We start from the raw sequence: 16,368 nt of genomic DNA, 5'->3' as shown, positions 1-16,368 counted from the left end.
TTTAAGAAGGCTATTATCTAATTAGTGACACATGATAAGCAGCTGCTGAGAGGCCCGTCCACTGCTGTCATCAAACGGCAGTTAACTACACATTACCATTGTGGTACTAATAACCCCTCATAGCTGCTTTCCCCCTTCAGAAAAGCACTACTCCACTGCAGTAACGGGAAATGGCAGAAAATAAATAATGGAAAAAGCGCTTACTTGTCCTGCTCTTGGGTCCTCTCATTATGTTTTATCAACTCCGGCAAAAACTTCATGCTGCAACTCTCAGATGTTTTAATGCACGCAGCTTTATAATCTCTTTTCATGAGAGCTGATGTTTATTTGCTTTTAAGGCAGTGGGCTTTAGGGACCACCAGGGGCCCTCGAGAGGGCCTCTAATAAAAACTCTGGGTAAAGCAGGATGTTCGGCACTGCAGTAGACAGAGCTACAGTACTGTTACTACTTAGAGCAAACATCTCTGTGGGTTACTGAAGAGAGAGTGTGACACAAACGAGATCCAAAGCAAAAATCATTACTTTAATTTTCTTTATTTCTTTCTTTCAATAGATTTTACACTATCTTGCTGGAACCAAAGAAACATTTGACTATAGAAACATAAAGTAGCACAAAATATATGCAAAAAAACCCAAAACATTTAAAAATGTTTACACTGAAACTAGAAATCTGACGTGGGTCTTCTTGTCAATTGGTTTTCATGTCTTGACTTTGTTGGTGAGGTACACTGCAACAATGATGACACAGGCAGCCACACTTCTTAACCTTCAGTCTCTGGTATAGTGTCCTCTGCTGGCTAAAGCTGTGAATTGCATGTTCCATTGTAAGGCAATGGGACCCAAACGATTTCACTCACAGATTTGGGAGACAGGAAGTAAAGATCGGTGACTGTTTGCTCTGCTGCAGTCTCCTCTCACTTTTGGCCTTGTGACGCATACGTTAGAACCTTAAAAAAATGATTTCCGATATAAAGATTCATAGTTCAAATGAAACTCTGAAGGGATTTGAGAAGAGAAAGAGAGAGACCCACTTAGGTCTGTTTAATAAATTTCATAAGAGCTCTTTAAAACATAAAACCTTAAGTACGATGGACTCAAGATAAGGCAAAGTGTTTGGATAAGTTGAGTCTGCTCAGTCGGCCAACTGCTCAGAAAGTGCTGTTACCATCAGTCAATCATTGCCAACACAATAAAAAAAAAAAACATTTCAAGAGAAAGTCCATACACAGGGGGCACCAAATAAGGACATTTTGTGTACAGACATTTTTTTTTATTCACTAGAAACATTCAGTACGTTATAATTTAGTAAGAAAAGAAAAGATTGTTTTCTCTCATGCAACGTGTTGAATTGAAGTCATTTACTGGTAATATCTGCCATTTACTGATGAACAGATTTACCCTTGAAGGAAGTGAAAAACAGAACAGATCAATAAACAATATGAAAGTGCAATCCTAAAGACTAGTGATACATAAGCCTCGAATAAAATGTATCTGTGTGGAACCTAGAGGTCCTTTGTCAGGGGGAAAGTTGAACATCTTATTAATTTATAGATTATTTAGTTCTTATATTTATATATATATATTTTTTATATATATTTATATGTAATCTATGTAACATCGATGAATTTTATATCTCTAAGTGTTACAGTCACAGCACTATAGAGGCTGTTACTTACTAATGAAAATATTAGGTCACTGTCATAATCTCAGAGAAGAATAAGAAATGTTCATATCTTCTTTACAATCTACCTTGTACAGTGTTCTAGCAAAGAAAAAAAAACAGAAACAAAAACCAACTTAACAATGTCATTTACAAAAATACCCAACTTTAGTAATTGCAACATCTGGTTGCCACTGCAACAAGTTATGTTATGAAATACTATTATACTAGAGTGAAAAGTACATCTTTTTTGAAATTTTCTTTGCTTTTTTTGGTAAAATGTCATCTATACAATAAACATTTTTTTTCCCAACAACACAAGCAACTCTATAACTATGCTCATTACTGCAACACCGTGATCGTTTCTATGGATGAGAAGGCAAGAAAGGTCCAGTAGCTTTCCATCGAGGGGAGGGCTGAGGGCGGGTCGACGTTTAAACCCCTCCCACTCAAGACGTGCGCAACTTCTCATTCGCCGGCCCCCTACGGGTTAGACCTTGAAATGACCAACCGTGCAGAACGTAGCACAGCTCAATAAATTACATTCATTTCAAAATAGAATAGTTTACAACATTGTGTTTTCTTTTTCTGACTAAAATTTTGACCAAGAGTAACATAAGATAAATTACAACAAAATAGAAATTTTTTTTTTTAAACCACCTTCCACAAATATTACACACAGATCAGAACGTGTGTGAGGACATTCAAAGTGAATGAAACTCAAAAAAAAGCATGATTGTGGATTGTCGATGTTAATCAAGCACCATGAAATTACATCCGAATTTTGAAGAATGTCAAATAAAATTTAGTATAATGAGTTAAAACACACCGCTAGTCGTCAAAATACAAAAAAAGAAAAAGAAAAAAATGTTGGTGTAAAATGACCAAAGAACATTTTATGCTCTAAAAAAACAAAAACAAATGATTGTTCCAGGAGGTGGAGGGATTTTTTTTAGAGAGGGGGGGAGGTTCAAACATACTTTGATAGTAGACACAACACAAACTCTTAAATAACTTTGAATACATTTCTAGAACCATGAATATAAACTCTCAAAATAAGAGACACTTTACATACATTACACAGTTTACAATACATGTTTGTCTCACTCACGTTCCTCATGTAAACTATTCAGAACCATGGTAAGAAACAATGGTACACTGTGAAAGTCACCAAACATTCTACAAAGCTATTTTTGATTTGTCGTTTCTTACGTTTCTTTTTCAGTAAAGTCACTTGTGATGTTAATGAGCGCTTAGCTGGAAATCTCCTCCAGGGACGCCAAAAAGTGTGATGTCTTTTCCCCAAAGAGTCCTTGTAGCTCTCGACAGCCCAGTGTGTTGTGTCTGTGACTTTTTAGTGATACACTCTGGATGCAAGTGTTGTTGATGAGTAATTTTTTTAGGCACTTCTACAGTTTTCTAAAATGGAACAGGATTATCGGTGATAGTAGGGTTGGACAGAACAACCGACGGTCACAGATAGCCCTCCAGTTGAAGTTCAAGTCATCTGTTTGCTTGACGAGTGTCGTCGAATGCACCGTTTTTTTTTTGTGTGTTTTTTTTTTTTAATTGTTTAGTCTTAGCACTTAAATCCTTCACCCTCCTCCAGGTAAAAAGCTCTCCTACCAGGCTTGGTGTCACCATCATGTGCCAGATCCCACTTTAAGTCCCAGTCTGCCGGCAGACCATCAGTCTCTAACACACACGCACACATGCACACGCACGCACGCACACGCACGCACACACACGCACAAGGCTTGGCATGTCTGGAACAAACCCTCGCGCTTTGCTGAGCCCTTGGCACACACCCCAGCCTTCAGGCTTTTTCGGTAATGGCCACGACTATCTTCCGACTTCTCCTGTCACGACTGCATGCACAATCTATCAAAGATCTGAACCCAGCAACGCAACTAAAAAAGATGGCGAGTGGGTCCTATTTGCAGTGTGGGCAATGGCAAAAGAAAAAAAAAAGTGACCTCTTCCAAGCCTCAACTTTGGCAAGATGTTTCCAGAGATGAAAAGTTGGCAGAGGGAAGGGAGGGAGGAGCTTCATCATGGCATCTTAACAGCATCGGGTGGCAGATGAGGGTCGCGCAGGAACCCTCGCAGGGACAATCACACGAAGAGCTCATGAGCCTGGCTGCCCCGAGGACATTCAACTTTTGCAGAGAGAAAAGCAACGACCGCAAGACGAAAAACCCTCGTGAAAGCATCGCGTGCGTAGGTGTGTTGTGCATGGGGTCTCTGTGACTCTTCCTTGTCTTCAACATTAAACACTATACTTTCATATAGTGCAAATCAAACATCTGTGTTTTTCTTGACTAACCAAAGGGATGAATATTGTGCAGGTTGGTTTTTAGAATAAATATGCAAGAAGAGGAGATCCACGGTATTCTGAGAGAACAGTTGTTAAAATGACCTCTATAGTGTGTCTGCTATGTATGTACTATACATAAGAATATTTTTTGATGTTTTATTGTTAATAGTTTTTTTTTCTAGCAATACATACAGTATATATCTTTTTATTTTTTCCTGTGTGTGTGTGTGTGTGTGTGTGTGTGTGTGTGTGTGTGTGTGTGTGTGTGTGTGTGTGTTACACCGGTACTGCAGTTCTTATGGTTAAATTGAAGTGTTACACTCTTAGCATGCAGGTTGCTGGACCTCTATGGGAGAGGTTAGGTAGTATTTACAGAGGGGATGTTTTGGGTTTCCTAGTGCAGCTTCTTGACACTCCGTTCCCTTCCTGACTCTTACTTCAGGATAATCTGCAAGACAGAGACAGAGAAAGCAACGACAAAGAAAAAAAGAGAGAGAGCGTTTCAGTTTACCTATAAGACAGAAATACAACTTTATCTGCACACACTATTGTGTTTAAAAGCTTTGGAAATTCTTTATAAATCAAAAGACTAGCACTACACCTAAAAAAAATGTGGCCATGTTTTTGGAAGAAAATCAACTTTGTTTATTTCTAAGATTACATAAAATTGATTAGAAATATTGTAAAACACAATCTTCCTCCTCTCACCCCCAACCTGTCAGACAGCTGACCTGCTCTGAGCCTGTTTCTGCCCGAGGTTTCTTCCTGTTAAAATTGAGTTTTTCTTTCCCACTGTCGCCAAGTGTTTGCTTGTAGGGGTTGTTTGATTGTTAGGGTTTTCTCCCTATTACTGTATAAATACACAGAGCCCCATATCCAGCTACAAGCAACCCTGTATTCAAGTGGAGCATGTTGCTATCTAATGCAAAATGTGCCGAGTAAAGAAGCAATAAATCTGAGCATCACCCTCTGTGGCTTTCTAGCATTCCTAACAACAAACCTAATAAGACACTTAAATCCCCATCACCTAGTCAAACATTTTAAAGAAGCTAACAAAGAAAAAGTGGTTAAAGCTAAAGCTGTTCGGAGTTTCGAGCTAGCCACAAGCCAGCAGCCTCGGTATGAGCAAAGGATCAAAGCAGATAAGTGGAAAAATATGAAGATGAGTGAAAAACAGAAAAGTGTCGACGTCCTGTTACTTAGCAGCTTTTAACACACTGAAAAATGTAGTACCTGAACTTTATTTTCTTCGATAATTCTGCTGCACCTGCTTTTGTTTTTGTATAAGTATCGTACATCAGATAAATATGTGTGTAAAACTCATTTTCAGCGTTTTCTCCCTTCCAGGAGAAAAGCACTTCATTTTCGTTAGTTTCACACAGAGAAGGCTATTTAATTGTAAAGTCTAACAACTAATTTATTATGAAAATAATATTCTGCATTGAAGCGAAGTTGATTTTTGTTTGAATGTGTTGTCATTGACGTTGTTGGAATCCTTAAAAAATAGCAATTGGTGCATCTCTAATCATTTTATTTTGGTTCTAATAAATGACAGCTGTTCGAGCTGAAGATTTCATACAGCACCTGCTGCCTGCGGGCCCTTGCTGTTACCACAACAGATAGAAAAGGTCCTCAACTGGCATCTTCATTAAATGGTACTGGTAAATGGTACCTGCTACATCCAGATTATTCAGCTGTTACTGGCATATCTTTATTGAGCTTCAGAAAAAAAGCTCATTTTTTAAAGGAGATTTTGAGACTATACAAAACCTGCAAAGTCTCAGCTGTGCTTGCATGACACAGTAGTATTTTAATATGATAAACGTGGATGATGTAACATTATGGATCTTTGTTATCTCTGCAAAATTCAGACCTAATAGAAATATGATTCCATTACCCATAAATGCATTTTATATTGTGACATTTATGATCAATTTAATGTCAAATATAAATCTAGATCTGGATCAAATCTGCCTTTTGTCTGATTAAACAAAGTCCTTGTTAGTCTGACAGTTTCTAAAACCTCCTTTACAATAATGCAATAACTATAACAATATATATTTTTTAATTTTAAAAAACAGCCAGGTGTGGAGGTGTTGAAGTAGGAACAACTCAAACTTATCTCAGGGTGTTATTTGCACTGTTTCAAATCATTAGCTGAGCTGGTTAGTGTTAAATTAGTACAGCTGCTTTACAGCTCCTCATATGTGCTCAAGCGGAGGCTGTGACGAACTGTGAAACTTTTCCTTTTAGATTCAGTCCATGTGGCATATTGTGCATAATCATTTCTCTGAAGCAGACTGGCACCAAAGCAACAGGTAGGAGGTGTTTACCACAACAACAATGTGTGAGAAAGGTCAGATGAGCACAGATAAGTATTTGCCAGTGAATAATACATATCTGTCTTACTGATGAGCTGTGGCAACATCACCAGCTTGGTGTTTCATGCAGATAAGAACCAAGCTTCTAACTATTTGCAAATAGCATTTAACCCTCGTCTGGTAACCTCGGTTTGTATTCTCTCTTTAAGAGATTAAGCCTAAACCGCCACACAACAAAGAGAAAGCGAGACAGTGTGAGACTGTCTATAAGGGGGGGCTGACAGGTAGGAGAGATGCTGGCTGCCATCATGTGGGCGCCACTGGCAGCAAGCCAACGCAGAACAAAGCCACATGACGCTTGTTAATAGACAATGGACGGCCAGCAAAGGACAGAAGCCGCTGGTCACACCACACATCACAGGAGGTCACCACAGTGGGAGAGAGCGTGTGATGTGCACAGGTCGAGAGAGAAGGCAGTGCAGTGTGGAAATTAGGGGAAAAAATTTGGGCTGCCAGATGGGTGGGATTTAACAGATAGGACGCTACAAACTAATGCCAAGAACTGTTTGCAGGTCCTGTTTGCCTTTGATTTGGTGCAGTGATACCAGCAGCGTGTTTCAGCCCAGAACGAGTCAGAGAGACAGCAGACGAAGATGACGTGCTGCAAAATCACAGCGGACATTTAAACTGCTGTACTTCCTTTTTTACGCGTTAATATCAGCTAATTATAAGAACTGCACGGTATCACAGTGACCTAGTTTGCAAATTTCATAAGATGAAATATTAATTAAGTGATAAGAATTAAAGCAGGTTCCCTCTACAGCAAGGTGAAGCATCCAACTCTTATGCTCCAGCTGAAGAGCTCCTCGACATAACAATGTGAAATTCTACTTGAGCATAATCTTCCCATCAGTCCAGCAGCCAAAGCGATCCCCTCTAGGCTGCAAGTCTGAGTCGACTGCAGCACAGCGACAGCAGAGGGTGCTGCAACTTCACAATCTCCAGTAATATGTAGCACTTCACAACTGGAGACCCCGGCAGCATTAGGACATGCTTAATATGTGCAAGGACATGCAACGATGTGCGTCGCATGAATAGTTCAGAAGGTCATGAATCGACCAGACTCCTGAGGTCTTAACGAGTGTCAGCATCTTGGCGTCACAGGGGTGTGTAATACCCTTTAGACACAGATTTCCTCGGCTGAACACGACGCCCAATTAATTATCGAGTTCGGCTCAAACTGTCTCGGCCCAGGATTTATGTTAAAGAACCAATATAATAATCAAAGCTAAAAAGCTGACGGCAGGCCGCTAGTATCGGGACAAATGCGCCACTGTTTAGGACAGAGTGACGTCGGCAGCCCCGTACCCTCAGAAAATGCCTGGGTGTGTATTCGGAAAAGCCATATGATTTTTATGACTGCACTGAATGCAGCACAGCTGGTGATTACAAGGGCTAACTGTGTCCGAGGCCCTGCTCATACCTGGCATTAGCTGGAGGGATCTTTATATGGGCTGGAGAGGAGGTGAGAGAAAGAGTCGGGTAGGGGGTGGAGTGTAAGTGGGGGGGGGACAGACGGAGACAGAGAGCAAAGGCTGACGTCAGTGTTTCTCCAGCTCCTTGTCCCACATGCATCTTTAAAGAGCAGCTCTGCTTCCTGCTGCTACTGCTGCTGCATGCCAATTACAGGAAGAGTCGGTGACTCACAGGAAGTGCACACGCTGCTGGCCTATGAGGGGCAATAAAGCGCACAAGTGGTGGGACCAGACCCGTGGTTAATGATGGAAAGGGGATCTTGGAGAAAGCATTTATGTTCCTTTTTTTAATTTGAAATGTGAGCAGTCATTTCTTACGGTGAGAGCTCTAATCTTGATGTTAGATATCACTTTTATAGGCATCATGAAAATGTTTAATTTCAAGGAAATGTAAGGGTTTTTTTTCACATTGAGATAGTAAGCAAAAGTACAAAAAAAGAAAAATATGGAGGAGCAGAGTCTGAAAAAGAGGTGGGGAAGGATTATATTGGTCCTTGGTATAGTAGTAGGCACTGCTATTATAATAAGTGAGATAATTTTACGCATTTATTTGCGTCTTTCGTCGTGTTGTCATGTTGAATGTTTTCCTAAATTCAATTAAGACACACATGCCGTGTGGTGGAAATATTTTTCATGTGCTCGCCCGTGTGTCCTCAGCGTACCTCTATACAGAACTACCAGTAAATGATTGCCAGCTGCATGAGGCCGGTGTGCCAGCATTGCGCTGAAACTTCCAGGTTTAAAATGGGGCACACATGTGTCACTCTGGCATTCAAAAAACTGGCCTTGCTTCCCTGGCTCTTGCTTGACACGTGGCAACAGGAGAGCCGCCGATCAGGGGCCATTTTTAGACAGCTTCTGTGATCTTCTTTTTTTTTTTTCCTGCGTCTCTCACCCTGACAAGTGTAGCCTAGAACTGTTGCCTCACATGATTTATTCTCCCTTTTATCCTGCAACCAGGAAAAGGTAAAAAGGTGAAGCCGAGAGGAGTGGAAAACAGGAATAGATCCAACATAGCTGCTGTTACGAACCGGCTGTTAGGTGCTGCGGAAATCGTCTGTGTGTATTTGCTTGAACGTGTGTGTTTGCAGAGAACACAAGCAGTACAGATGAGGCCCCTACTGCAGATGGAGAGGCTTATTTGACGACAACAACAAGAAAAGTGGAAAATAAAACTAATTTTAAAAAACAAACAAAAAACAAAAAACAAACAGAACATGCAAAAAAAAACAAAAATCAGGAAGTAGTGCAACACAACACAACTACTACTTGCAAATGTGGGAGCTCTGAAGAAGTGCTTATTGGGTTTGCCTAATGCGGGCTGTGATTTATAAGAGGTACACTGCTTTTTGCTTTAAATTGTCTAGAAAACACCCACTCACAGGCTTTCATGCCAGTGTGAGCGTGCTCTGTGCAGGTGCACCGATGGACAGATGGGGATGGGCTAGGTGTGGGTTAAGGTTATCGCAGCCCAGTACTTATTCAGAGCTCCGGGGACTGATGAAAGAAAGCTTTAAAAGGAGCAAACCTGATTGGCTGGTGCTGTTGCTGCGTAGGGGACACTTGTGGCAGGAGTTGTTGCTGCAGAGACAGTAGCAGGCGTAGCACTGTACATCATTGGGACTTTGTTTTGAGGGTGGGAAAGGGAAGAGGGGAGGAAGAGGAGGAATGGGGGTAAGAGGGAAGGAGGTGGTAGCAATGGACAGGTAGGTGGAGCATTATGGTAGTTGTGGTAACAGTTGTGGTGCGTGCGTGCGTGCATGGGTGCGTGCGTGCATGTTGACGGGGTTGTTGTTTATTTTTTGTTGTTGGTGTTGATGGTGGCGGATGTTACAGAGAGCCAGCAAGCCATCGTTAGGGTTACACCGGCAGATGGCATGCAACCATTCACAATGCAAAGCAAAGGAGGTCAGGAAGAAAGAAAGAAAGGAAAAGAGAGCATGGGAGAAAAAAAAACAAGAGGAGAGAAGCTGATTACAATCACAAGTAAGGAAATTTATGTGGAAAATCAGTTTGCTGTTTTTCCCAGAGAAATTAAAGGGCACAAGACACCAATTAGGATGAATCGATGGCATGGGGATGGGAACTTTTCAATTCGTGTGGGCTGACGAGTCAAACAGCAGAGATGTGGCTGTTAGGGCTTATTTCTAGTCATTAGTTTACCTTGTTGCTAATGTTGGACCTGCTGATGTTATCAGCTGAATTTCTGGTAATTCCCATCCCCTGTTGTGCAGCGACAAATGCTCCGGTTTGTGTGTAATTTCTCTGGGAAACTGATTTAAATTTCCTGATCAACACAGCACAGCAAACAGACAAAACTATCCTACAGCTTAAGAACAGATCAGTCTGCGGCGTCCACGCTAACACTTTAAACATTAGCAAGAGAGTGAGTCAGCGGCGAGACGAGCGCTGAAAAGTCACATCTCTTCCAGGTGAAACAAAACGGGCAGCTTGATAATAACTCACAAGTGTTCGAATCATGTCCTTTTGTCTCACCTGCAAGGGGGGCTGCAGATAGTGCCCACTCATAACCCCACCCCCACCCCTCCATCCCCCAAAACTCCCACCTAAATCAGACAGTGTGTGTGTGAGAGAGCAAATAGAAGGTCAGAACCTACCAAGACTGCTAGCGGGAGTCATGCACAAGACTGACCCTGTTGTGTTCATGCAGAGAAAGATAAAGAGAGAAAGGGGGGAAACAGAGAGGGAGAGAGAGAGAGAGGGAGAGAGAGAGAGAAGAGGAAATAAATGGGTTAATCGAGAGGAAGGAGAACAACAAGGTTAGACAAGACACACAGAAAAAAAAAACCCAAAAGGCTTGAGGACTTCACTCAGCTCAGTTGCTATTGTTACTGGAGCAATGTCGGCTGATTATGAAAGCAAGCAGAGATGTATTAAGTTGTTGAGTTATTTATTAGTTAGAATACTGTTTATATGCAGCTGCAGCAAAGTTTAACATAAAGCAAACTTAGGTACGGAAAAATCTGGACAAGTTTAGCAAAGTGCAATGCAGCGCTAATGTAAGTCTGTCTGTCCAGTTTTCCATTTTTCAGGGAGTTTTTCCCGAGGTCAGAGGATATTCATTTTTGGTGACATATTGTATTAATGCATCATTTCAGGCTGCACAATATTTAAAAAAGACTTGAGCCTGCTCGTATTGTATGTTAGGCTTCTTACAACAACATGCTGTTCTGCATGTTTCTTGTTTTGGAATTTCTGAATAGCTGCACATGATTAAATGATCATATCAAAAAAATAAACAGACAAAGAAATCGCACTTTTTGGTCAAAAAAAAAAGAGGCAAGAATAAAACTGAAGAGGTGTGCCAGACAGCAGCATCATGCAGTATCAGTACAATGATGTGCACAGGCTTCTATCCAGATCAGATGGAGATACGTGGGGTTTTTACTGTACTCAGGTAAGCCTCCATCACATACATATTACAGGCAAACAACTCCTGAGACTTTTCTTTTTATCTTAACTTTGAAGAAACCCCACCTATCTGAAATGTAAAAGGTTATTAAAAAAATGCAACTGTGAGCCAGGCTACGCCCCACACACAGATACACACAGAGGAAGGGATGATGAAGCACCATTAGGAATCCCGTACCAAGGGAAACAAAAAGAGCAGGCAGGTAGTGAGAAGAGCGAGGGATAGGAGTTTTATCCTCATGAGTCATGAGTGTGGCTACAGGCTACCATATTAGCTGCAGTTAACTCATTTAGCAAGTGACTCAAGGGCCCTTCAGGTACTGCTATTTTCTGTGCGAAAAGCAGACAGAGTGTTCATTTGCGGGTAAAAATCACTGAATAAATTTGGTAAAACTGGAATAAAATTATCGCCAAAATAACAATAATCACCATATTTTGTATATTTTAGTATTGCACTTGTGCTGAAACAGTTGGGCTTGTTTTGCTCCTTTGTATGCTTGGGGATTAGACTGGCAGGTGTATCATATTGAGGTGGTAATATATGATAGCTTTCATTGCTCTGATCAAAGCGCGCACTGCCCTTCCACCTGGCAGCAATTATGTGTTTATATTTGCAGGCACTAGATCAAAGTTTTAGGGATGGCGCAGTGAATATTGAAAACACACCCTCACAGCGAAGGCCTTTATTAGCATCACTCAAATAAATCCATGCCAAAAGATGAAAATTAGGCTAAACAGATGTAAACGGTCATTTGAGAATCCCCTCTTTTATGCGTGTGAAGCTCCAAAACAACAACACGTTTGGAGGATAGCTGTGCGTCTGTGTGTGCGTGCGTGCTCCGCATACCTATGAGTGCTTTGCTTCTATCTGCATCTGCGTGCTGCGTGTGTGTCTTACCTGTGGGAAAGAAAGCGGGCTGCTGGAGCTGTGCGTTGGCCAGCGCCTGCTGGTAGTGCAAAACACTGGGGTTGAACAGGGAGCTCGCTCCGTTGCTCTTCTCAAGTGCTGGTCTCTTTGGTAGGGGCTGGAGGACGCCGTGGGGGAACGCCTAGCCACCGACAACACACACACACACACACAACAGGAGCACAGCAGATTTGAACTGTATACTCACACAAGTCGACACTAACATTTCCTAAATCTGGTATTTGTCTATGCACAGCACAAGAAGGCAAAAATGGAAACTTGCTGTAACTATCACAAGGACAATGAGAAACTACACCGTAGCAGGGCAATCGTCAACAACACATTAAAGAAAGTGCGATAGCTGGAGTTATTTTAACATTACATTGTAGTTGTTCAGTTAACAAATGTACAGTACAATCTAGACTTGCCACTGGTGATCATAAATGATACGTATTTATATCATTAAAGTCTTTTACAGGGTTTCACAAAAAACAAAAGAGCCAAATTAAATTTTGTGAGTGGCTACAGTACAATTAAAGAAGCTACATGCAAAGCAAAAGGTGAAAGGTCAAAGTACCAGGTCTACAGTTGCCTCGAGGGGTCGCTTCATTGCTTTGGCAGTCGACTGAGTCTTTAATTAGCAGGCAGCGAGCACATGATGGCAGTGGGCCAATGGGATTCAAGCGTATTAACATACAGGTAACAGCAAGCAGAGGTGCGTCATGGGGGACAGCATTGCATTGTGGATAGGTGAGAAGGAAAAAAACAAAAACAAAAATAATCTGAATGCAAGTATACCACATACAAAACAATAGGCATGCACATAAACAAAAATTTGTTTTGTTTCGTTTACTTTAAAGAAACATTGCTACTTTTTGAATTAGTACAAAAGCCAAAAAAAAGCATCTACAATTAAACTTTGGTTAAAAAAATAAGCAAGATTCTACAATGTACTCCAAAGCTACCGGGAAAGCATTTAGTAACTAACTACTTCTGAACAGCAAGAACAGAAAAGTAGTACGCTAAACACGACTGGCTCAGACTAGGAATATTGATCTGACACTTGAGATCTGCGCTGAAGTTCTCAGCAGTGTTCAAAGTAAGACACTACAGACCTACGCACACAACCATTAAGGCGCTCCTGGAGAAAGCTAACCTATTTGATGACGTGAGGTGGTTCGAGGCTGACAAACGTTAAAATGTACACAACAGACTCGGATGTGAGTGAGGTAAAAAAAGACACAGCCCTCACAACCAGCAGCAAGAACTGGATACCTTTGTGAAGGCAAATTTAAAAAAACAAAACAAAACAAAAAACTACAAATTAGTACAGTTACTAGCAAAGGCTAACAAAAATAGTTTAACAACCACATCCTTCTCTGTAGCGTCAATTCAACTACAGACACATCCTCAAACTAAATCTGCGTTGTGAGGGTGTGTGGCGTTGTTAGGTGTGATCAGTGAACTCGGGAAGGTGAGGCAACGTTACAGTTTAATAACATAATGTGGAGCTCTGTTTATTAAAATTCCTCTAATCTAACAAAGTAAAAATAAGTCATTTTATATCAATTGTTTTTGTGCTAACTTCTTAAAAAACATCCTGATATTTGATGTCACTGCTGAGAGGGGGAAAAAAAGAAAAAAGATGACACGGGTGTGATGAACACAGCACTTAAGGGTCCATGCACAAGCCTATGCTTCATGTATGTGGGTTTTTTAATAGTATGTATGTATGTCCAATTAAACAGCAACAATGCATTGCTGATGCACCACAGAGTTAAACATTGCGGTTAGTTAAAATGAAAGATGCTCTATTAAAGTGACATGAAAAGCAAAGATGACTGCATTCGCCTTTGTAATGAGGAAGAAGATCACAGCATGGCAAGCAACACGTAATGTGGCACAGTAAAACAACATAATCTCAGTGAGAGGACCTTTTTACTGTAACTGCATCAGTTAATGTGTAACCTTATCTACTGTGCGCTTTATCCTATTTGCTTTAGATTTTAAAAAGTGAATTATGGATAATGGTATTACCTATTCACAGCAGTGCAGCAAAACAGGTTTTATGGGTCTCTGCTTCAATAAAAGGACTAAAAGAAAATTGGAATAAAGGTGCTGACTAAACAACTCGTTGTCCTAAGGTTAGCCCTCCTCACCTCTAGTGCAGAATCTGACTGCACAATTTGGGAATTGGGTCATAAAGTTGATAAACTGGGGAGGAAGACGGGAGGAGTATGAGCAAAGGATTGTGAAGAGGATGCACCGGCAATATAAACTCGTGGTACCTTTAAGAAAACAGCGCAGTCAGGTCAACATCAGGTTACAGCGCCTTCGGGTCTCAAGGCCTTTTTTCTTATTTATGGATGCTTCAATTTGCTGTTGCTTGAATGCAGCTGCTAATATGTGCACACGCTAGCCTGCCTTATCATCCACGCTGTGGATCAGTCATGAAGGAAGAAGAAGGAGAGCAAGCAGCAATGGAGCCAGCCAATGAGAGGTGTGTGCGACGCACAAAGCATGCCCATGCCATGGAGGAAAAAAAGTCAGTGAGCACACTGGCACAGTGCAAGGTGTGCGAGTGCAGTTAGCCACAGGATCATTCAAAAGAAGCCGCTCAGAGGCCGGGGAAAGGCGGGGCACAGCCAAGACATAATGCCAAACTCTTCTCACTGTCTCTCTGGCTGACTTGAATTCTGTCTGCTCCTCACATTGTTGGGGAAGTTTTATTTATTTATTTATTTATATTTGGTCAAAATAAAGGCAGAGGTAGGATGCTGCATCCTCATCCGTCCCAAATTCAATTTGTATTGATCTGCAGAGAACCGCACTTATCATTGAGAGCAGTGGGGTTGGATGAGGGGGTGAGCCAGGATATTGTCTTTGTACGAAACAAGGGCATTGGAAAATAAAAGAGGACTGCAGAGAGATAATAACAGATTGTTCTTGCGGAGTTACACTGATTTGTTTAGGTCTCGCTAAAGCCTTTTTATTCTATACAAAGGCCACTCTTTGGGATGACTATTGTTGGTGAATTGTGCACTGGAGTCCACTAGAAAAAACCCGGCAGAGGTGGGTAGGTTTTGTGCAGTAATAAAGCAGTGCTCCACATTTTATGTTACTGTAGGTGACACAGTCAGCAACATGTGCTTAGGTTTCGTGTACGTCAAGATGATTTGGATTAATGTTTTGCCTTCAGAGGGCCTATGTGTTATGTAGTCTAACTAGTACAAACTTTACTCAGAAGGGTCTCTTGATCTGAAACATTATGTGATTTGTATAAAGGCAGGTAGCACCAGGCACAGCAGTTTTATTACCACCTCCCCTCTGCTATAATAAATTTGATTTCACTGCGATATACTGTATATATTATGTTGTGCTTCTTATGTCTATCCATAAAACTTCCAATCATCATTTATTTGATGCACAAATAATAGAAAAAAGTATAAAAGTTTTCCACAGCCTCAACTCTTAGAAAGTTCCAGGTATGCTGTATATAAGAGCTATAAAACAGCCCATCTAAATGTTACAAGCTCTTCCACTATAAACACTAAACAAGCAGAAACCTTGTGAAACTAGTATGTTTGTGTCTTTCCTGCTCTACTGCTGTGAAGCCACGAGACACAGAAGGTGGGCTGTACTCTCACCATGGCTGCAGCTGTGGCAGCAGCTTGCGCAGCCACAGCTGTCTGGTTGGCCTGGTGTTGGGCGGCCTTAATCTTGGCCTGCAGGTGGGCGGGGGGGTGGAAGTACTTGCACTTCTCGCGAGAGCAGCGACTCTTGATGTAGTCCATGCACACGGTGACCGTGTTGTCGCTGGTGTCGATCATGGGGCTGTCGCTCGGGTGGGCGAAACGGCAGTCTGTCTCGCCGCGAGCGCAGTTGCCCCGCTGGAACTCGCGGCAAACCTGGAAGCGGGACAGTCACACGCACACAAGGACACACACGCACACAGACAGACACGCATGGACACGTTCACACAGAGGAAACAAACACACGTAGAAGACAAAACAGTGAATGCTTTAGCTTTCGGTACATGTCAGGAAACAAAACAAGGCTGCTCTCATTGCTTTAGCTAGCAGCGGCTCCTTATATTTCTTGTCATCTTAAAGCAAGATGACGCAAGCAGACATCAAAATCTTGATAAGATTATTAGATTTATCTTTAAGGATTTGAAATTTTGTCATCTGACTGTT

At 41.5% G+C, this 16,368-nt stretch overlaps 1 protein-coding gene across 13 annotated transcripts in view; it reads right to left on the bottom strand.

Annotated features, from left to right (window-relative positions):
- Positions 1-3,832: 3,832 nt before the first annotated feature.
- mbnl2 (muscleblind-like splicing regulator 2) overlaps positions 3,833-16,368 on the bottom strand; it is a 53,592-nt gene continuing 41,056 nt past the window's right edge. For 6 of the 13 annotated variants that reach the window (XM_080878745.1, XM_080878743.1, XM_080878746.1 and 3 more), the window contains 6 exons: positions 15,820-16,080; positions 12,750-12,803; positions 12,164-12,314; positions 10,452-10,487; positions 9,362-9,456; positions 4,276-4,425 (listed from right to left, as the gene is read on the bottom strand). In XM_080878745.1, coding sequence (XP_080734871.1) covers positions 4,411-4,425; positions 9,362-9,456; positions 10,452-10,487; positions 12,164-12,314; positions 12,750-12,803; positions 15,820-16,080 — 612 coding nt within the window. In that variant the 3' untranslated portion in view covers positions 4,276-4,410. Of the gene's footprint in view, positions 4,213-4,254; positions 4,426-9,361; positions 9,457-10,451; positions 10,488-12,163; positions 12,315-12,749; positions 12,804-15,819; positions 16,081-16,368 lie in introns of those variants that run through there. The other 7 variants (XM_080878750.1, XM_080878748.1, XM_080878749.1 and 4 more) reach the window with 7 other exon arrangements.

The sequence above is a fragment of the Rhamphochromis sp. 'chilingali' genome (genome assembly GCF_963969265.1).
Source record: "Rhamphochromis sp. 'chilingali' genome assembly, chromosome: 3".
Classification (NCBI taxonomy): Eukaryota; Metazoa; Chordata; class Actinopteri; order Cichliformes; family Cichlidae; genus Rhamphochromis; species Rhamphochromis sp. 'chilingali'.
The sequence above is the reverse complement of the archived record's forward strand: the minus strand, read 5'-3'. Positions and strand labels throughout refer to the sequence as shown.